Raw genomic sequence first — 24,071 nt, forward strand, 5'->3', positions numbered from 1 at the left:
GTTGCATTTAAGGGTTCAACACAAAATTTCTCCTTTGTAAAATTTCCAACCTGGAAGAAAATAGACTAATGCATCTCAAATTGCATTCCGGAACGAGCAAGACCGGTTCGAAACTGCACAGATGCAGTGAGAGTGAAAATCGTACTAACGGGAAGCCTAACCCTAGGGCGCCTACCCGAACCAACCACGCGTTCTCACTTTCTTTACGTTTGTTGGCTTTGAGCAACGTAGCAACCAGTGTGTTGTTTTTTTTTCTCCATTTCCCACCCTTCGCCATCAGTAGCGCGGTTTGCTTTCGTTTGTGGTCAAATCAGTCATCGGTGGCCCGTGCAGAATTCAGTCACTGCCGTTGTTCCGTTCCGTGCGACTCCATTGCCGGGAAAAACAAAGATCTAGATCAATTACCCTCAAAGTGCCGGGGTGGGGTGGGTTCGAAAGATCTTCGACATTCTGTGTGTGAGTGCGCTGTTCACAAGCGCAGAACGGAGCAAAACCGGATCCAGGTTATCATCTGCTAGCTTCTAGAAATTTGTTCCTGTTTGTTGCGTGTAGTTGGAATGGTTTCGAAGCATCAGATTGTGGTGTAGTTTTACTTCCCTTACATGTGCTGATAGTGTCAGCGAGAGCAAAAACCGGTGGTGAGTTCAAACAAGACGGTTGCTTATTGGCCTTTGATACCACGGTCAATTGGCTGCGTGTGTGCAGTGTTGTCGATTTGTGTTGAGCAGTATCTTTCGTTTAATGTTGAGATCATGCTATCATGGGATAGTTTTTCAAAGAATTTAGCACGACGAAGCAGTGTTCATGAAAGCGTCGGATGGACGTGAAGCGTCTGCACTATTGCTTTATTCGTTGTGCTGAAACTGCATTTAGAACTTGCAGCAGCAAGTGATGATGGAATAGATGCGTGGTAGTGGAAGGAGTTTGGTAAGTGAAGGTGGCAACGTTTGTGAAAGTACAACGTGGTGGTGAAAGAAATACCACAAGTCTTGTGCTGTCCCTTCGGTGCTGTTAAACAATGTACCTACATGTTGTTGGATAGGTGTGAAAGGCTAAATTGGAAGTCTTTTCCTCCATCGCATACCTGTTAGGTGCTTATTTATTGTCAGTGAAGGTATATTGCAGTTCAGGATGAAGGGCGAAGAAGCCTTGACCTAAAGAAATATTTAATAACAACATTATTTTGTCTTTGTAAGATAAACAAGGTGTTGCGTCTTGGATTTTTGTAAAATCGAAGAAACCATATGAAAATGTTAAATCTAATGAATCGTAAACCGCAGTGGAATTTACATCAAGGAAGCCATGATATTTGTTAAAAATAGCTATATGAAGCGGACCAGTCCTTCGCGTGGTCTGCCGTAGAAGCGCGGCGTGTGACACAAGGTATCTAATAAATAATCGTTGTTATTACTACTACTGCTGCTACTAACATTATTCCTTCCATTGCTATATTCCTTTGTACTACTCTTTCTATTACTGATTCTAATTACTACAACTACTGCTTCTACCACTATTTTGTCGCATTTTTGTCAGTTGGGTTTCTCATCTCAAATTCATTTTTGAATTCATTTGAGATAGTTTCTCATCTCAAATTCATTTTTGGAGCTTTCAGTTCCAAACCCGATTGTTTACTTGGGTTTAAATGTTATGCTCCAATTCCAATATAAGCTTAAATTTCGAAATCAATAAATTAGCTTGCAATATCAAAATGCTCCAAAGTCCTAACGCACATAAGTTCTAAATTGGAGCACATGCAAGTTCCAACACACTGAACTAGAGATGTGCCCGCTGAGTAAGAGTGAGTGAGTTGAAACCTTTGAGAGAGTGAATGAATATGAATCAGCACGAAGAGTTTTTATGACTCCTTTAACCACTCTTTTACGTTTATACTCACTCTCACTCTCTGTGCCGACTAGAAACTCACTCAGAAGTGAGTAAAACTGTTTTATCACTCTTTGAATTGTAATTGAATTTAATTGTGCTAGAGCTGTTTCAGATTTGTAAATTTTCCACCATTGTAAGGTAAACAACGAAATAGATTGACATGCACGCCGAACGGCCAACTCCGGAACACTCACTTAAACTCACTTCACTGGTTCGAAAGAAACTTTGAAACACAACGTAGGGATCGATCCCGAACATTTGGTGATAATACTCTTTTACTCACTCTTGCAGAGTGATTATAATCTAACGAGTGATAAAACAGTTTTATTCACTCCTGAGTGAGTTTCTAGTCGGCACAGAGAGTGAGAGTGAGTATAAACGCAAAAGAGTGGTAAACACATTGATGCAGTGTAATACTTTTTAATGAATCTCAAAAGAGTGATTAAAGGTTTTCAAATCTTTAAACCCACTCTTTGACTCTGATTCAAATCATTGAAAAGTGTGATTGTTCTCATCTCTACACCGAACGCACGGAAAGTTCCATGGCGAACCGGTCTGAGATTTGAGGTAGCACGATTGGAAAATTCTGTCTCTTTTAACATATTCATCAGATGTAACCTTACCAAAATACGAGTTCCTAAGAGACTTAGAATCATCGTCGTTTTTCCACCACGTTGCCAAATAAAATATACAGTCAGTGAATTATGTGGATGATGCATGCGATCTGGAGCGAACTGCATTAAAGTTCATGTCTTCATGTTGTCCACTCGCGTTTCGAACGCCGTATAGTGTAATAAAAATAATAGACCGAGCTCTCTTACTACTTCTATGCTCATTTTGACCGATAGTCATTGTGAAACATTCGGGTTGCACATTGGTTGGAGGCAATTACAGAACAAGATGTAGGTGTCCATTCTCCCAGAATTGCATCTGTCAGCGGAGGCAATGACATTCGTGGTAGTAATTTTTATTGGCCTTGTATTGGCCACCTTTTCGTTTCGCGACGTCCAACTGCTTGCTTTCTTCACCATCCGCACCGCCTAACATCAGATTGCGCAAGGCTGCACTGGTTTGGGGCGGCCAAAGATGTCTGTCTAAAATATGCAAATATAGCTACAGTGTGATACTAAAGGTGGAATGGTTTGGTAGGTCCGATCCGTGAGGTCAACTGAATCGATAGATTTTTTTGCACAACGATCGACTACGATGGCTTTCACCTTCTCTAGCGGAATACTTGTTTTCTTTGCTATTTTATTCAGACATTGACAGCATCTAACTGGTAAATGGCAAGTATGCAGTAACGGACGGTAACTAGACACTCATTCACCACTCCCGTGTTGCATTCGAATCATTTGCGACCTGTTCGATAGTGAGCGGTTAATCTGCATTGCTCTGCATAAGCGCAAGGGTTCATTGACTGGCCGGTAGGCTTCTCCAGGACGACCGGTACGAAATGGTGTCACTGCAGCTGATGATGAATACAGCTTCAATAGGTGTGCTGCACGCAGGAAAGGGAAATCTCATAGCTAAACCAGTGCCCGGTTTTACTAGTTTAACGCTACCTAGGCATGGTTGATGAACTTGCCAACTCATTATTTATCTAATGAATTAGAGTCTCTCCATCGTTCGTTGTTGATTATTATCATAATGCTGCAAGCAAGATACAGTTTGAATTGATTTGATTTTATGCAATATGTCTTTTAACTCGTGACTGAAGTAGGTTTCTTGCATAGACATTATAGATCTAAATTCGGAAGATGATGATCACATTTTGCATTTCCATTTACTATCCGAAGAAGAACCTCCTTCTCTTCTAGCAATTATAAGAACAACCCCTATTCAAGTTCAGTACTGAAGAATTAATTTTTACTTTTATCATTTTTTCACAGTGCTAATGCAAAATCTTTTGCTGAGGACGAAGTGATCAAGAAGAGCGATCCTACGGGCAAAGGTGGACACCCGCGGCATACGCGCAAAGAGGACAAAAAGACTAAACCGGACGATGCGGCCCCGGTGGCACCTCGGACGGCTGATTTCCACGGCAACAAAGGACAACCGGACGGTGAGCGGGGCCGGTTGGCAACGCATCCGCGCACCAGCATTGTGCACCGCGAACCAATGGACGAGGTCGTCTTTGGGAAGCCACCGAGCCGTGAACGCGTGAACTCTACCTCACACTATTCGACCGAGAAAAGTGGCTCGTCGGGTTACTACAGTACCAACCTCTACTCGACCGGTGGCTCCTCGGTGGACGAACACATCTACTGTGAACCGATCGATCGTTGTCCGCGCACCCAGCGCCTTGAAGACGCGAGGGACCTAAAGCGTGCGAGCACGGTTAAGTCTGCAAATCAGACGGTGAGTGAGCCAGCAAAGTCTGGTGCCAGCTGTGATAAGAAGCGGGGTGGGAATGATCAGGAGCTATCGGAAATGCAGCGCAATATACGGGGATTGGAGCAGTACTACTACCCGTCGTCGTTAGCATCCCCGGCCGTTCCGGTACAGATAAATGTAATGCGAGCGTCAGTCGCTCAGCAACCCCTGCATGCATCTTCCACTATTGGTGTCGATAGTGGTGGAGGTGGTGGAGAAAATTGTACCGTAGGTTGTGAAGTTCCGGACCGGTCTCAGGAGCAGCAGGAACAGCAACAGTTGTCCGTCATTATGGAGGGCACTGATGGGCAGATTCCGCGACCGATTTGGCCACTCGATACGGACGACTCGCTGATGGACATCAATCTGGAATCATTCCGCATGGCAAACCATAGCAGTCAGAATCTGATTGGATTTGAGAGTCCCACGATGTCGTCGATCTCCGAGAGTGAGATGTATGCGATGCGCGATCAGGTAACGGATGGCGCAACAGAGGGCACTAGTCGGAAGAAGTCTCAGTACGAAGAGTATCTCGAGTTCCATAATACGCGCAACATTCTGGAGCAGATACGAGGCAAATTGAACACATTGCTGGAACAGCGAACGGAGCAGGATCAAGCAGCTCCGAGGATACCGAACTCCGGCAATCCGTTCGTGAAGGATCCGGGACCGAGCGAAACGGAGCTGGAAAAGAACATTGCCATCTTGAAGGCGGACCTGGACGGGTACCTGCGGACGATGAACCAGAAGAACGAGAACGAAATCCGCCGATTCTGCAAGGGAATGAGCCGGGAGCCGAAGGTGGTTGCCGTCCAGAATGCGGTTGAGCAGCGCAATCGGTCTCGTTCCGGGTCGATTCTAAGTCTGGAGCACGATTACGAGCTGCTAGAGCGAACCGGTGCCGTACCGTATCCAACGTCCTGTGGTTCGGAATCACTGTTACCGTACTACCAAGTGCTACCACCGGACACGTGCGAGGGCCGTCCGCCGGCAGCATTACCAGCCGCAGCCCTGGTGCTCAACCGGCGCAGCCCACCGAATCCGTTTGCCCAGGAAGTGCGCCAGCAGGGTCAACCGGGATCGATCGGTGGCTTACATTCGCTTTGTTGTCAGCAGCGTTACCTGAACAGTGATGAAATTCGGGTCTGCAATCGGTACGGGGGCTGCGAGCGTACGGAGCCTAATGTGGCCATCGATATGCCGGACAGTGACGACGGTGAGGTTGGGAAGACGTTCGTCACGTCAACTAGTCGCGGTGCTGGTGCGCGTAGTGTGGATTGTCGAAGTGTCAGTATTGGTATGCCGGAAGATGAAACGGCGGTGGAAGGTGATAGGGTAAAGCGTGGTTCACGTGTAAAGCTGAAAACCGACCCACCGGATGGGTGCCCGGCGACGGGTGATTGTGTGAGTGATAGTGGGAGCGGGGGGCCACACATGGCGCACTGTGATTTTAACCAGCTGCAGCGCAACATCACGCTCGAGCGCATCATCCTGATGGAGAGCCTCGGCAAGTCGCGTAACGGCCAGTTCGGTGACAAGGAGAAGATGCTGCTCGAATGGCACCAGAACAAACCGAGCTGCTGGGAGCTGTACTACGGTGCCAATCGCGAGGAGCACCCACCACACCAGACGCTGATCCGGAAGATGAAGCTCGGCCGCAAGAGCACGGTGTGCATTTCTTACGTGAGTACTGTGCTTTTTTTTACTGCTAAGGGATTGATTGGGGAACATTGCATCATGAGTTGTTTGAAGTTTGAAGTGTGTTTTTAACGACATTACACCGAATGTTAGACACGAGTCTCGGTGTTGTCTTGAAGCAAGCGCATAAGCAGAGGTTTTAGACTACTAAAAGATCTATACAGAGTAGCTATCCGTAATCGTCCATGATCATACTTTATTCTGGTGATGATTTTTTTTTATAAAACAAAACTTCAAAGTTTATTACCTTACTCGTATACATAAACTTACATTATGAATTTCCTATTAATGCACCATGCCGTTGTTACCCTATGAGCTGTTTAAGCTCATCTTTTGAAACGTTCTGATTTAATTCAGTATTGAAAACACACTGGACATATTTGCTAATATTTTAATATTGACAATATTGTAATTCGTTTTTTTGTACTCTTAAGTTTTAGCTCCGGTTTCATTAGCTGGCTAAATGTAGGCATTTTAATTTCGTGATCTTTAATGATTTGGCAACATTAGTTCCAAGTTTTGTTTCTAATTTTACAATCCTTTAGTTTGTGTTCAATACTTTTCACACATTTACAATTTTCGCAGTTCGGATGCTGTACCATTTTATATTTAAATTATTAATTCCTGAGTGTACCTTCTTTCATTAACCAACTTATACAGAATACTTCTTTCGGTAGAACTAAGCTTATTTTCATTGATGTTTCTCCATTTCTTGTGCCATTGCAATGTGGGATGTTTTTGTATTATTTGTGGTATTGTAATTATACTACTGATGGATTTTTGGACAGCATCTGTGCTTGAGTTTTTAATTAATTCATCTGATAGATAAGCCATCTCAATTTCAATAGTTTTGATACACGGATTGTGTTGTGGAATGTCCACCATCCACCATACATGGATTTTGGATGTGATTGAATAATTTTCTACTGTATGGAGTGTTTTCTATTTCTTTTAGTTTCTATTCACTAGTCAGGCTTTGAGCTTTACTTCGGGGATCATGAGGTTTAAACCTCTTTGTTCTTTAGGCAAAGTAATTGGCCGAAACATATCTACGGTTTCCGTTTGGGATAATTCTCTGTTATACTTGGGTATCAATACACTAACATCTTCAACAAACAGAGGATTAATTTTTAGTGCAAGTGCTTCATTCAGAATTAGATTTAATTCCTTATGCATTACATAAAAAATGTATTGTAAAATTCGTAGGGAAGCCCATCCAACCCCAGGCTTTTATTCTTTGTTGCAGTTCTAATTGCATTCAATATATCGTTTGTCGTGATTTCATCAGCGAGAGTTCCATTCAGCTCACAGTTTCCTTCTATCTTAGATTTGCTTTCAGCTGAAACGTTAGGATGCTCGTCATCTACTTCAAAAAGGGTTTTGAAGTGTTCAAATACGCACATATGGATTTCTTTTTCATTTTCAATTATTTGTCTTGACGATACGATTTTTTAAAAGAATTTCCGTTTTTTTCTTCGCTCGGTAATATGAATAGTGTAGATAATGGTGGATAATGTGGATAAATTTCAGCTTTTATCCTGTTTATATTGCCTTTTTCATTGGGATCGTTGCCAATGATGAATAGATTGTGATCGCAATTACTATATACCGATTTAAGTCTGTCATGCTTCCCATGTTCATAAAGATTATCTAAGTCCATGTGGACTTTTTTAATTATATATTTCAGAGTAGGATGGTACGTAGTCATTTCTATGACAATTTTAAACTTTCAAAGATTGCTCTACTACTTCGAAAAACTTTTCAGTTTCTTTTCATGAAGTTTGTTTAATTCTAATTAGTCTAATAATTTTAATAAAACAAAGGTAAAGCAAAATATTATATGACGAAGAGCCGTCATAATCAAAATAAATAAAAACATCTCCTATTTATCCTCATATCTGATTATTTCCAAGCTGTTTCTCGCAATGTTTTAGTGCAGCAGTTTTGCTCAACCAAAAATAGCTTTGACCCTCGCAAGATCGATGCGATCACATTAAAAAGCTTTACAAAATTTAAAACCCACCTCGCCCGGGCATCATCCAAGTTCATTGCCAAAGTGGCTGGTGGCGCTGGCGATTTTGATTGCGTATCATTCAACCCCGAAAATGGCTTGCATGTTTGTGTGTTACTGTGGCTACAGTGGGACGTCGGCCATATTTCACACAAGTCCGTTTTTGTGACCACCATCGTCTGGAAAGCTGCACCTTCCACCACTGGGAAACGTTCATGATGGCGCATGATGTGACAACTATTCCGGAGTTCCACGTTTCCACACACGATGCGAAAGAATCTCACGGCCACACGATCGAGGTGACTGGATGGGGGCCGTGGGGGCTGGATGGTTTTGTTTGAACGCGATTTTTAATATTTTAAAACACACTTGAAATATCTCAAGGCCACTCGGTTCATATTTCGAACAAATTTGTGGTGCAACGTTTTGCAATGGAAATTTGCAATGTTAATAACCGTTGCTGTTTACGACCGATTATTTGCATATGAATCAGTGTGATAATTTGATGTTGATAAGATGTAAATTTCAGTAAATGTCACGTTTCAATTCAACACCGTACCAACCAACTGTAGGCAATAGAGATTTGTTCTTATGTTTCGATTGCGCAATGCTTCCATTTGTGGCGGCGCTAGAGTAAATAAGATATTTGACTTGTCATTACCGTGTTTAATGTTCACGGAAGTCAGCGAAATGAAATTGATTCGCGGGGGTGCAATGTTTTATCATCGGCATCAAATCAAAACTACCGTCCGGCTGGTGGCTTCTTTGATCGAAATTGCGTTTCAATGTGATGTTTGTAAAACGCTTGAGAAATTTGTTCATGCGACATTTTTGCTTCCAATTCGTTCGTCAAACATTGACCATTTGCAAACCGCACGAATGGTATTCTGGCCGGCCGTTACTTCCGTGTCAACAAAAACGGACACAGCCACCAGCGCAGAAAACACACGGCAGGGAAGAGATGATTGTTGCAAACATTCGATTTTGCTGTTGGTTTCCACGGCAACCACTGTGGCACCGCGCTGTTTTGAACCGTGCCCACTGTGTGCTGTGTAATGGAAAAATGACTAATTTTCGATGGCTTAGTTTTTCGAGGTTTGACTACGGTTGGCTCACACGTGGAGGTGCGTTTACTTGTTTGCTTGTGTCGAACAAACGATAACGGTTGCCCGGCACGCGGACGATGGAATGTAAATACCGATATTGCTCATTTTCATACGGACAGTCGGCACCGAACGATTGGGCTTGTCTCTTGCGTTTGTGTAGTGATGTGCAATAACACTTGGATGTCCAATTTCATCCGCAATGTGACATTGGGATACGGATGGAGCTGAGCGTGGTTATCGATTGGTATTGGACAAGGGAAGCAGCTCTCTTTTTAACCTTTTCAGCCTACGCTTAAAAGTTTGCAATCGAATCAATTGCTGTTCAATTGCATGAATTGATATCGGGGAGAATATGCTGCACGAGTTTCGGTAAAATTTGATTCAAATATTTTTTGAAAAATCCTCAAAAGTCGAATTGGGTTTGATTACATATATTGAAAAATGATTCCGAGTATATTAAGATAGATATAAGATACTAAAATTGATTAGAGTTCCTGGTTAAATCATGATTTTAGCACATTCTCTCATTTAACTTCGTTCCACAACTGTTGACAACGTTCGAGTTCGATAACTTGTTGTTCCAAATATTGTATTTTAATTGTTTATGACCAGCTGGGTTTTTTTTTATTGAATTTAATGTTTACTATTTACTGATCCAACTAACTTGCAGGGAATTATTTTCTACACTCATCATTATAATGTATCTTCCTTCAGGTAAACTAGGTGTAAATAATTCATCATTTCGAAAAGTAAAGAAATTAGATTTCGTTATTCAAATTAATAATCTCAATAAACAAATAAAGTTAATAAGTAATCCCAATAAAGTTCTCCTTACAAAAGTCGTCGCACAAAAATCCGTTAAATAACCTTAAAAATTGCTGGAATTTGAACAGAAATTCGGAAAGCTTCAAAAAGGGCTCAAAAACATTGATAAAGCAGATTCCATTAACATAATTTTTGAAAAACATAATTCGATTCTTTATGAAGATGAGTGGCTGTTGCTTTTTCCAGTAAAGCAACTGTAAGTAAATAATACAACATAAATTAATATTAAAAGAGGTCACGTAGCAATCACATAAAACAAATGAATAAAACGTTAAAGATCTGTCTGCTGAACGTGTTAAACAACTTGGATTGAAATCACCACTGTGAAAGCAAACGTTTTCCCGCCGGCGACCGCGTAATTCGTTTACTGGTGCTTCAAATTTCGCGGAATATTCACCATTCCTTGCCAGATCCTTGGCGAGTTAAAATCCTGATTTAGGGGCAAACCGTTCCGCATCGTTTACATTGGCTTCTCAATAAACCGTCAGGTAATTCTTCCGAACGGATCACCTTCAAAAGGATCCCATCACTTTGCTTTGACAGTGCATTCACTGGCAAGGCTTTCATAAATCATGCTTATGGTACAGAACTGTCCACACCTGTGTGTAATGGAACTGTGGTCCAGATGGGTGGGGGGATTTACTGCCATCAGAATCTCTGCCCGTCCATCTTGTAAGCGGGTGTAAATGTTCTCCCACGCCGGTGGAGTGGATTTTCAAAATTTACGACGCACAAGTTTTGCATCACGTTTGTATCGTCCGTACCGGATTCCGGAAGTGTGGTTACTTCCGCCTAAATAGAAGGTCGGTATGGGTATGAGTGAAAAGTGTTTTGTTTCCATCTTTAGCCTCCGATCGTCTTTCACTTCATTCCGCACCGCGTCTGTCCTCAAGCAGGTCGTACCAGCGTAGAAGATAATGGAACGTTACGCTTTTCCCTTGATTGATCCTGAGGAATAGTTCGTAGGTGGTGAGGTGAATATTCTTCCAGTTCGAGAGAGTTTCACAGTGGTTAAATTTGGAGCATCGACATTCCTTCGCTTGTCTGAAGGGAAGGCGGGTTGGTTCATCTCCGGCAGGTGGCTGTCGGTTAGTTGCTGATGATGGATTTATAAGTAGACCGGGTTTTGTGGCGCTGTAGGATGCTGGTACGAACTCGGGGCTTTTCGGGGACCGAACCACCTTTTTCGTTTTGGTGTCATAATGGGGCCGACGAAGAGATTAGTGGTCGGAGCGGGAAGCCATGTCGGAAGTTCCGAATACCACCTGAGGGTGTACTCGTTTCGAGATGATTAGATAAAATCGATACGCGTTCCGGCGTTGACGAAGAACTACCTGCGACATGAGGAAAGAGAAGAGAGCAAGATGGAGGGATGTGTGCGATAGAATTTCCCGGTGGAATTTTCACGCGAAACTAAATGAGCGTCGAGATGGGGTGCGAACTCGGGCTGCTCGGTGAAAAGTAATCAGGATTTACTCCGGCATGACCGATTAATCGCCGTGGAGATTGGCTCGAGTAGCGTGCTGTTCTGCGGTTGGTATAATGATGTTAAAAGATAGGCTCGCGTGTGTTTTGATGAGATTTAAGCGGGTTGCCTGCGATCACGTTATTTATCTTTAAAAGAAGACAATCATTTCTGTAAACATTCGCTTTAGCGGATCGTCTCATTTGTGTTTGCGTTGAATTTATTTCTTCATAAATAGCTTAATAGGGACCAATAATCATAGGGACCAATAATAGGCGTTCGTTGGCGAAAAGCGATTATTAAAATGAGTTACCACAATGAGAGGAATCTGTTAAACCTGCGCTACTGCATTGCAGGCTTTCGGAACCAAAAGGCCAATGGAAGAGTGCCAATACTTAGAGCACACTTTATAGACCGTAAGGTCATAATCAATTAGGGTTACGGTGTCGGGATGGGGATTATTATGGGCGCCGTTTTTTTTTTGCTAAAATGCCAATTCGTACTCGATTTTATGTGTCGCTTTTGTGTGGACCTTTAGTGTACGCGCTGGTCTTTGGTTCGCTAAATGTCATCTACCGAATGGTGATTGAGCCGTTCGGAGGTAAATTGTTGTGCTAAGGCACGTAAAAATGTTTTAGCATATTTGTTAAAGTGCGTGTAATTTATATTTACTGTTCTTTTCGGCGTTATTCCTATGAGAATGACGTTTAGTAGAGATTTGAGAAAAATATGTTTCATTTCATCTATTTCTTGATTGAATGATTCATGAAAAGCAGGGAAGTTATTCTAGGAAGTTTTTAAAACTCGTAATACATTTTCTGAATTCGGTTGAAATCAAATTCAATCGTCGATATAATCCTTTATGCGACTCGTTTTTAATTTTTGTCATTACTCATTTATCAACCCAATAAGTGTGCGCCAGTAAACTTCGTTCGAAATTCAGCTATTGGTGAAGATCAAAGAATTCATAGCAATCATTATTTTTGTTTTCTACGATTTCACATATTTATGTCCTTTTTTTTATTTTGTTTTCATTATTTAATGAAATTAATAATTAATTGTCTTTTCATCATAAAAATTGGTTTTACAAAAATTTTACAATTCAATTTCACGGTACCCAATGGGATTGTTGTATTGCATGAATATTCAGTTAGTGTTCTTTGGCTGGAGGTAAAGCAATAATTTCCATTTTGTGATTGCATCACAAATTGATTGGAATACTTAGAATGTAAGCGGCATCGTTATCGTTCCGCATATGCGTATGAATTGTAGTATTTCTAGACCGTGCCTTCTACCATCTCCGACAGCCTTCTCCGAGTTCATCGTTCGCCCCGTTCGTAAACTCTCGATACAATCCTTACACGTAAGCACGTAAACCCGAACATCGGGCAGCATCTCTCCTAGTCCATTAAGCTGATTAAGCTGAAACAACAAGTGCTATTTTAATTGCAACCGGGGCCACGGGGTAGTCGCTGGCCGGTTGTTAAATCCGTGGTTGCGGCGGTGGAAAAGGCGAGGGAAAGTAAGAAAGGCGTGCTGCATACGCTGACCCACTCTGGGGCCGGCAGCTGGATCGTGATCGAGCCGCCACTACCCGCCACAATTTCGGTGAACGATTGACCTGTGCCAAAAAACTCATTTCCAAGGTCTGCCGTGCGTAATTCCAAGGCGTCCGTCCAAGGCGGCAGGATAAACGGGGTAAGCACTTGGGGTGAAATATTTTCAATCAAACAACCCCTTCCCGAACCGCCCACTTGTTGATGACGCCCGTTTCTTTTTGTATTGCCGCGGTAGGTTGGCGCAGTGTGGAGGGTTAATTTCGGGGGTTCGGCAGCACATGTTCATGCGCGTGCGTTTGTGGTGTTTACGATTGCAAAAAAAAATAATAAAAACAGCCGGTATGCGCGCGATCGCGTTCCAACAGTCATCCATGCTTATGCGGCAGTAAAATGTGTAAATAATGCATTGGTACATTTGCGCTACTCTGTGAAGTTATGCGATGAACCCACAATTATGAGCTATCGATGAAAAGGCCGCAGGTGGCTTGGATGATTGGGCGAGTGAACAACAAAAAAAAAGGTGTTCAAATAATAGTTCACAAATTGATAGTGTTGTTTGGTGTGCGCTTTTCGATTGTTCTACTAGAATGAAGTACTAGGTCCTTGTTGTTTACAAAGATTTTGATGGAACTACAGGCAGTCCCCGAGATACGCGGTTCCTCTTATACGCGGATTCGAAGATACGCGGTTTTTGGAAACCTGACAGCTGAGCTAGTTTATAGCACACAATTTATACAAAAAGATGAAAAACAGATCTAAAATACCTGTTTTGTCATACAAAACATTTCTTTCTAACTTATTTTAATGAATTCTTTCTTTAAATCGTCTGGTTCGGTGAAAAAATTAATTCAAGAGAAGGAAGTCGACTCTGTGAGTGTGAAGTGTAAACGAAATTGCACCAGGATTCGACTTACGCGGAACTTCGAGTTACGCGGATTTTTCCCGGATTATAGCGGTCCGCTATAATAGCGTATCTCGGGGACTGCCTGTATATTGTTTTAATATTGTATACTCATTTTCTCATACTATCACTTTCAAATCTGAATATCTATTCTCAAAATTTGATGAATAGTAATTTAATTTTATTAATACATTCATTCAATTTTAATTAATTTAATTATTTTAAAATAAATTATTCTTTTTTATTATATAATATTGGCGGATTTAAATCTTTTATTACAATAGTTATAGATATGTGGAGTTAATGTTGAGCGTTTAATTCGAATATCATAATGATTTGTTCCAGACCTGGAATAGGCCTGGAAAAGTGTATAAATAGTGCTGAACATGTTGAATTTTTCTAACACCATTTATATTATATGCTAATATTCATGCAAAACTAATGTTCTCACCCATGGTTAGGGTGTTGCTAAACGATCACCCCAAAAATAAGCGATTCAATCGCGATTTCAGTGCCTGGAGGCGCAATCATGCCTGTTGTGCGTTTAATGTTCGAAACCTTGTCAAATTATCATTACTCACCCTTCGCTTACGGGGGGCGGCCACCACGATGCGCTGGAAACATTCCAAATTTAGTAGCTTACGCACGTACAGTAAGGGGGGGAGGGAGGAATGCATCGCTCACGCGTATGTTAAACCGTGCCTGTAACGACGGTTTTCGGCCGACACTTACGGAATGCAGGTGCGAACCGCCTGGGAACCAAACAACCGGTCGAAGTGCTTAACGATTTATAGCGTCCTTTTTGGGGTTGGTATGCGCGGGATGGTTCACCTGAAAGTATCCAGCCCGGGAGTTGGCAGTAAATAGCTTTGGCGTGAGGCTGGCTAGGAAAATGTAGGTCCATCGGTGGTGCTTCATTCAAGTGGTAGGTCTTCGCGTGCTCTGTCTGTCTCTCTCTACATCTAGCCTCACTCGACACTGAAGCATAATTATGTTGGCGCTTCTTCAGACTGGCCCACCGGTACCCGAGCCACGACGGGCATGATGGGTGGAATGGTTGAATGAATGTGGGGTTTAAATCATCTGTTTGGTTAGCTTGAACGGTTTCCATTGATGTGGACCCCAGGCTTGGATGGTGTTATGTGCGGCACAACCGAACGAAATAGATTAAGAGACATTTCCATCACTTCATACGGTGCTAGAAGAAAATCTCCTTCTGCTTACGGTTTATGGGTTCGTAAGCCGTCTTAAGAAGCGTCTTATGGCTCTTCCGAGCAGCTCATTCGCTATCGTTAAATCGTTTACAGCAATCAACGAAACTTGCTTTATTGGTCTTCTTGCTACTCCCAGGCCAGGTGTATAATAATGCTTGAAAAATCATCCTCGCTAATCGCTGCAATTGAAAACATATTCGATTGTCGAAGTTTGTTGAATAATAGAAGCCGTATTGGTTGTATAGCGAATAGCACGTTAGTTGCAATAATTATATTTTACAATTTAATACTTTATTGCATGAATTGAAATCCCTAACGACACACGATGCGGATAAACAAATTGTGGTATAACAGGCACATCACGTTCAATCGCTACATTCGCTGTGGAAAATCCTGTCAGCGACGCGACGATACCGTGCGGTGATACCAATTAGTGGATGCCGGTGCGGTACACCACGAAATTGAACTTCAACCCATAAAACCCTTTACTTCACGGTGCAACAACATCCCGGCCAGTTCACACGTCGTCATGCATCACCGAGTACATCCCCCAATCACTGCACAGGGAGCTTAGATGCGGATGGGTTAGTGTTTCTCTTTCATCCAGTTCGTGCTATCCCGAAGCTGACCTTCCTGGAAGGTACTGCACATATATTGATGCCCTTTGAACAAAGTTTGTTATCACTTTGATTGACAATAGTCTAATGCGTGGTGAGAGAAGGAAGGAAAAATTACATTCTGTAACAGTTTATTTAATATATTTCATGTTTCAATTTTTAAAACAATAATACTTTAAATAACATAGAAATAAATATACTTATACATTATTTAATACACAATCGTACCTAGCCGATTTGGAGGCTAATGTTCCGATTGAAGATTGATCATCAGTACAGCCATATTATTAGGGTTAAAAATTATTAGTATGACATCATTGAAGGTCGTTCCGCGCGAACCATTTCTAATGTGCTTGCGTGTACACGCCGATTAGTGGCGATTTTACGCTTACAGCATGATTGGGTCGCTTCTCCAATAAGCGCACTCTGCATTGGGAATCGAATGACATGATCAACGCCATGGTCACTTTAGCCCCACCGTCCGCTACAGGGTGGGAGAATTATCGTCACGCCGTCATAACGTCACGTTGTACATTACAAGCACACTTTAAAGAAAGGTGTCCGGCGTGCGCCACAAGTCACGGGGTGAAGAAATACAATAAATAGAAAAAAATGTCGACTCTCTTCTCTCCGTGCTGTCATGCATACGCATCAAACGCAGAAATACCTGTGCGCGTCCCATGCCCTGTGTACCGTCCGGTGTGAAGCGTGTGCTGTGCTGAGAAAATGGCCAAGGAAAACCCGGCATAAGTGCCACGAACGAAAGAGCAAAACGTACCAGCAGCAAAGAAAAGATGCACATCATCAATAATAATAAACGAATGGCGCGCTGATGATGTTTTATTAATTCGGTCAAAGTCAAATAAACACACGTCTCATCGCCGTTTTGCCGCAGCACGTGGTGGCCTTTTTTTCTGTGCTTGTTTGTTCCGTAGCCTCACGACAAACGACGACCATTTGGCGCCCCTTGTAGTAAAGTGGTCGATGGCCACCTGTGTGCACCGGTGGGCGGGTGTGTGTGTGTGTGTGCGGTGTGGAAATTGCATGTGCGGAAAATGGGCACACAACTTCGGTCGATTTGTCATCGGACACCGGGATGGTGGGGGGTGGAGGGCGCTTGAATGGAGCGCTCTCTTCGGGTTTTGTTGCGTTGAGGTAGGTCGGTATGCTATTGATGATGGGGCGCGCACGATGCTGATGTAGTTAGGTGTTTTGTTTTATTGTTTTATTGAGCTTAAAATTATTATTGATTGGTGTTTTTTTCAATTTCTTTTGAAAGAAATGTGAACTGTTTTTGTTTAAGTCGTATGCTTTGAACATTTTCCGATGAACACTTTATTTACTCCTTCTTAACTAGTTATATTTACAAGTTTAATGTTTATGTTTAACACAAAAAATTTAACAAAGACTACTGCTTTTTATATGACCTTATATAAGTGTGAGTATAGAAAAAAAGCTTAAAATTATTATTGTTAGGGGGTTTTTTTTTAATTTGTTTGTTTATTGTAAATTGTTTTATTGAGCTTTAAATTATTATTGATTGTTTTTTTTTCAATTTCTTTTTAAAGAAATGTGAATTATTTTTGTTTAAGTCGTATGCTTTGAACATTTTCCGATTAGCACTTTTTTTACTCCTTATTGACTAGTTATATTTACTAGTTTAATGTTAATGTTTAACACAAAAATTGAACAAGGACTACTGCTTTTTTATACGACCTTATATAAGTGTGAGGATAGAAAAAAGCTTAAAATTATTATTTATTGGGGTTTTTTTCAATTTCTTTGGAAAGAAATGTGAACTGTTTTTGTTTAAGTCGTATGCTTTGAACATTTTCCGATTAACACTTTATTTACTCCTTATTAACTAGTTATATTTACAAGTTTATAGTTACAAGTATGTATAATACAAAAAATTAAACAAAGACTACTGTTTTTTTACATAATTCCACGTAAAGTATGAAGATAGAAATGATTTATTTAAAAATGTTTGATCTTTTTCATTTTTCTTATTGTTTAAATTATAAATCGGACTAGACACTTTGCGGTTTTAGTCTGCTGGTGGAAAAGGTCCTCTAATCCATTCAAAGGAGAGTACAGTCGTCTGCTTATCTATTATACTTACCTTTCTCCATTCTAATTTGGACTTACCAGGGTTCCTTTGTCCAAGAAGTTTGTCTAAAAAGACTTTTTGAGCTGGGTCGTTCGGTGTCATTCTGATGACAAGACTATCCTACCAGAGCCTCGCGACTCTAATTCACTTTTTCTGATTTCTCTTCGGTTTACGAATTAATCTCTCACCTTTTCACTTAAGAAAATTCATCGTACTTCTTATATAGCTCGTCATTGTAGCCACGATCGTACTTTCATAATATACGCGTTCAAAGCTCCTTCTAATTGGTTTACTCTCATGGTAATTTTAGTGATTTTCATGAGCTTGTTCATGACAGTTATTGCAGCTATTTAAAAAAATAATAACACCACTCTTGCTTTACTTCTGTATCATGATACACCCCATCGTATTTCGCTTAACATTTATATTAATTCTACTCTGGGCTATCCATTTCAAAACATCCATGAAATTCTACCGTCGATGACAACTTTAAACAAATAAAAATCCGATTGAAAACCTTCTTCGGTTGATCGAGTGCAAGGGAGTGCGAAAGGTTAGGGTTGTTACGATCAATTCACGACTCGCCGGCAGCATTCTTCTTGCAGCAGCCAACGTTAACAGACGATGGGAAAACCCTCCCAAAACTTAGCGACGGATTCCCCTAAAGGTCACGCCACCAAAAGGTTCGAAAAGTCGAGCTGGGGGTACGGTCGAGACGACATGGTGAAATGGCGTAACCGGTCATTCAAATTTTTTCGTCTATCGTCTACCGGCGCCTGCGTTCCGTCCGTCTGTGGCCATTTCTTTCGTGGTCACAATGTCAGCGGGCAGCGGAATGCAGCGGAACATCGGGAGGCTAAGTCTGTTGTCGGGCTTATTATTATTTTTTCGGATGTTTTTTTTTGGAGGTCATCGTGCAACTCCACCGCTTGACTTGGAGGCGAACCAAGGCGGGCCGCGACTCACGAACTTAGCAGCAGGCTAATAATAGATGGGTAGCGTCTATCCTCTGCGTCTATCCATGGGTTTGGCCTCATGGTCAGCTGTTTAACGGTAGCGTGAAATTTAATTAGAGATTAGCTGGCTGGCTGAGTTAGCGTTGGTCTGTCCGGGAGCCATTGTGGGTATGTGGTGAGCTTTTGCGGTACGAGCGGTTCTCGGTGGGCGCTGCACTGTATTGAGGGAAACGAGTGGCAACGAGTGATCTTTTGTCTCGTTGAGGCCCGTTTGTTGATGCATTTTAAATGTTGGGGCAATTAGGTGTGGTGTTATTGCTTTGAGTTTGTTGTCTATCTATGAATTATTTTTGAAAGTGTTCAATTTTCCCAAAACAAGCAACATTTTTTGTCAATGATACAAAGTTTGATAAATGCTGTGAAATGTATCGTATCAGTTTTTTTATAAGTGTTTATTTTAACTAACATAGCTCTGTTTGGTGATGACGTACTGGTTATTTATTTCCCACTTAGGGTTTTGTTTCTATATTTTAAATAAGAATAAAAAAATAGATATAAATATAAAAAATTAAATTAAGTAAAAGCACAAGCAAAAGTTAGTAATTTTTGATATTACTGAAATATTCCGCTATATCAATAGTCATTAATAATTAGACAAATTCTTTTTTAATGAAAACTTTAGGGACTTCAAACCGAGTTTAAATTTACACTACACTACAACATTAGTTAAATTATTTAAAGGCTTAACGCTCTTGTTCATGGTTTCTGTGGCGGGTTTGAACAATTTCAATCATTCTTATGCCCTCCGGAAACATCATTAACATTTATTGCGATTGAAATGAGGCATTCACTGTGATGTTTTTTATGCTACAAGCAATCCAGATCCAAGCCAGCCAGAGGTTACAATATTAGGCTCCAAAAATTACATGCTATCATTTGCTCGTCTGTCAGATCCCTCTTGACCATCATCTAATTCACCCGTTTATTCACTCGTTACTATTACTTTTTTCTCGTAAACTTTAACAAAGCAAGGTGCATTCATATTCGATCGTTAAGGAATGAAGCACAGCTCAACGTGTCTCGATTGGGGATTTTTCTCTCTCTTGAGCTTCCTACAGTACACAGCAGTCGGGGTCGGTTACCTTCAGCGCATTCGAGACGGCGGGTGCTGCATTGTGCTGCTGCTACTGCAGTCGCATACCGGACGAGGTGAGTTATGCAACCGGTCGATCATCTGCGACGCGCGACCATCGGGTCCAAAATTTACGATCGCGATCATGGCAAGGTTAAGGCAAACCGCACCGATTGTGATCCGGTCTGGCAATGGAACGAATGGAACTTAATCAATGTGTCAAACATTTGATCGACTATTCCTGAGGCATCTCCAAAACGGGGAGCGTCGGGTGTGATTTTTTTTTAAACCTCAAAGTGTTGTAACGATCACAATAATTGCTCGGAGAATGTTGATTCCTGAGTTTAATGTATGTGATTCATTTGTGGTTGAATTAATTTTTACTGCCTAGAAGCATTAGCATTTCCTGTAGTGCTGCTTGAAAAACTGGTTCAAAACATTTTTATTTGTTATATCATTATGCTGTCGATTGGGAAGACCTGTTGACGCGACCGTTCCGAGGGATAATAAAAACCATGCATTCATCACGGTGTAAAATTACTTACATAACATTTGCTCCCTTTCGTCTCGAAATAAAACAAAGTAAAATAAAACAACCCTATAGCCCAACGTCAACCAAATGGACTGGGCCTCATCCCTTTTGCTGGCACCGTCCCGTAATATACTGTTCAGTGTACTCCAGAAGATGAATAATTTTGTCTCAGCGACACGAGACACATTGGTGCGACCAAAAGGTAGGTTTTTTTTTCTCTCCAAGTATGCCATCATCACTGCCAAAAGACCAAAAAAAGAAACAAAACCTTTAAGACTACAGACAACTGGTGGCATCACGCGAAATTTTCAGAGCGCAACGAAACACCAGGTAACCCTATTTCTGTTTCACGTGGTGAAAATTTTCGGAAAGTTTTTCCAGCTGCTGGAGTTTCTTCTTTATTTTTGGTTTTGTTTGAATTTGGGGAGCCATGAAAGGGGAGCTTGTGGGAAGAATTAAGGGGTGGCTAGATGTTACCCCAGGGGTGGGTCGATTGTGGGATGAAGTTTTAATAAAGTATGCGTGTGGTAGCTAGGGCTGCGTGTTTGGTTGAAGCTTTTCGTTAGAAAGAAAATGACATCAACATGCATAGTTGCATGTTAAGCTGCAAACTCTGTGGATGATATATTTTGAAATATAAGCTACAGTGGTAAATTATCTACGGCGACAAAGATATTAAACTCCGTTTACCAGCTGCTGTTTTAATTTTGAAATGTTTTGGATGAATGTTTTCCAGTTTAATACTTCTACTAATAGCATTTAAATGAGTCTATTAAAATCTATTTAAATAGTAGATTAAAGAAATATTTCTACTATGCCGCTATGCGTACTAATTTAACTATATTATTTAAGTACGAAACTAGTTTGCAAATTACTACTAAAATTTCCTGGAAGCTACAAATTCTGCCCAATTATTGAATTGATCAAGCAAAGAAAAGCTCTATGTTGGTCCATGTGGGACCAACAGAGAATGGTTTATTTTGAGCATATACAATAAGAAGAACATAGGAAAGGAAAGACATGGCAAAGTTATTCAACGACTTGACAATTCTCGGTCTTAAGTTGAAGTACCTGGAAAAGCTGAAATGGAATGTTCTGTCTAATTTGGGCATTGTTCCCTCGGATTACTTTCGGGTCGATCCGGCCTACTCAGAATACCTTTAGTGAGCATTATTCATATAGTTATCAAGAAATTTGAAGTCAAATTGGATAGTGTTTGAAAATAGTGCCTTTTTTCGTGATAAAATCCATGAATTGATAGACTGATGAGGAAAAGTAGTAATTCATGTCGAAAAATATGCATAATATGATTAATAGCCCAGTGCGTACACTAAAGATTGGAGACATATCGCTTTAAAGCTTGCTTAATTAAATTTCTCATGAATGTTAAGCAAATTGTAAAATGAACAATTACACGCAAAAAAGCCATTAATTTTACAAAAACCTGTCAATTAAACCCTCGTAGTAACTCTCTAAAAATAATAACCCAAAAAGGAATTGGTATGACATGTTTCAATGTTTGCTTGGATTGTATTTTGGTCGCTTTTGTTATGATTTTGATTATTGCTGTTTCGTGGGGGGGTTGCTTTTTTTAAACCTCATTCAGGCCACCTGCACCGTTGAATACAATCTCTCGCTCTCTCCTCCTCATAATCGCTTACTGCTAATCGCTCCAGTTGCCACCGTATCAGCGCACGGCGTACACTTGTTTTTGCACCATAATGGAGCCGATTAAGTGTAGGTGCACTAATTAGGAAACTTCAACCGACTCACCGCTCTTTCCACGACAAAAGGTCCTAGCTGTGTACCTCACGTGGCCATTCTGCCGGGTTCCACCACTGTGTCTCATCCACCTTTTATCACACCGCACTGAGAAGGGAACCTTTCATCGCATCAACCACGATTGGGTCGCTTTTGCAGTCTGCTCGGTTTGCGGTTTTTCTGTCTGTGGTTGGTTGCGGTTGTTCGAGTGGTGCGTGTTTTGTTTTTTATTTTCGGGTGACAGCAACAACAATTTTACAGGTCACAGCTTTCGTGGTCGCCTGGGCTGCGGTACGGTTTGACGCTGCCGTTATGCAACGCCGGGTTGTCTCGGTGAGGTGAGGATTTTGTTTTGATTGCTTGCTCATGTTGCAGCGATCACTCGTGTGCTGTGCGTATGGCGCGCAGATGGAGTGCAAATTTGGGTATCGAGCTGGGTGGCGAGTAGACTGTTCTCGTTCGGCGCTTTCTGGTTTTATTTTGGGCAGAAAAATGTTTGCTTAGAGGACGGCTTTTTGGGACACTTTTTGTTTTAAATAGCAAATATGGGTCAAGTGTCTCAATTGGCGTTGACTGGATGGAGGGCTAGGAGGGAAATGTGGAGCATAATATCGAGATGCAATAACAAGCAAAACATATGATCAATTTCGAGGGTTTTTTTTTGGAGCTGCATCGTTCGAGACTGATACGGCACGAAAGAAATAATCCAATAAACATCGCTTAAAAACTCAATCTCCTTTCGATTGGGGTTACATTGTGTCTTTACGAAAGGTGAGAAGGCTGGCCGTGGTGCGAATTTGTATTGAAACACTGTTACATGTAAGTAACCGTTACACGCGCACTCACAAAGTGAACGTGCTGTGCCAATAATAGCTAGTTGATGATTACAATATTGGTCCGGCTCCGGCTGGTGATGGCGGCTCCCGTATTCATTTCATCCCTACCAAGCCGCCCGAAAGTAAGTGGCGCTCCGTTCCGTTTCCCTCGCGGTTCCGTGGGAAATGTAACAATATTTTCTTCACCATTCGTGGTGGTTTGCTGGTGGCATTTTCCCTAGTCTGCACCACGATGCTTTTCCGCTTGGGAAGCGGGTTGATGCTGCAAGCAAGCAGGTTTTGCATTGTTTTGCACCTTTTTTCCCAACCATTTTTAAAGCACCCTTCAAACGGTACGAAGAAGAAAAACAAAACAAAAAAACAAAAAGCTGGAAGGAAACGAAAATCGGAACGAAACGAAAATCGAATGAATGTGTTTGTGTACGTTTTGTTTTTCCTTCCCCAGTTGGGTGGGTGGGTGGCATGAACGTGCCAACCGCTTTGTTTCCCATTCCCCACTGTGCAATGAAAATTATTTCCAAATTTGACGATTTTTCCACACTTCAAACAAAACCTCTTCGTGTTTCTTGCGCTGCTGGGGCCTTTATTTTGGGGAAGGCATTGCGGCAATGGCAGTGGGTGTGGAGAAGAAAATGTAACGGAAGTGCATTGTAATGCGGGAGGACGATGATTATGATGACCCTGTGTAGTGGCACAGCACTTGCTTTGTGTTTTGGCTTTTTCTTTTTAGGTTTTGTTTTTCCAGATCAAAACAAAAACCCCACCGATCCAAAAGGATGAAATGCAAATATGGTACATACTTTAGTACCGGCATTGGGTGCATTTGTTTCGTTTCGGTTTTACTTTTTTTTACTTCTCTGCTTTGGAACCATATTTTCCCACGATCCCGTGTGATGCAGCTTCGCTGCGGATGGTCGCAGCACCGAAAAGCGCTGGAGGAATCGCTCTTAAACGTGTCGGTAATTACTATTTTGAAGGCGCCTTGTTTGATGCGATCGGATGGTTTGATGGAAATTAATTAAATTTTTGCCGCCTGTTGTTCCGGCAAACTTTTATAATCAGTCGGATGTGATGTAATATTTGTTGGTTGC

General features: G+C 41.5%; 1 protein-coding gene across 1 annotated transcript in view; it reads left to right on the forward strand.

The window, feature by feature from the left end:
* The window catches only part of LOC128301299 (uncharacterized), a 65,722-nt gene that overhangs the window by 20,160 nt on the left and 21,491 nt on the right, over positions 1-24,071 (forward strand). The window contains exon 3 of the mRNA XM_053037701.1: positions 3,774-5,940. Within this exon, the coding sequence (XP_052893661.1) occupies positions 3,774-5,940 (2,167 nt within the window). The remainder of the gene's footprint in view (positions 1-3,773; positions 5,941-24,071) is intronic.

Source organism: Anopheles moucheti, chromosome 3, assembly GCF_943734755.1.
Source record: "Anopheles moucheti chromosome 3, idAnoMoucSN_F20_07, whole genome shotgun sequence".
NCBI lineage: Eukaryota > Metazoa > Arthropoda > Insecta > Diptera > Culicidae > Anopheles > Anopheles moucheti.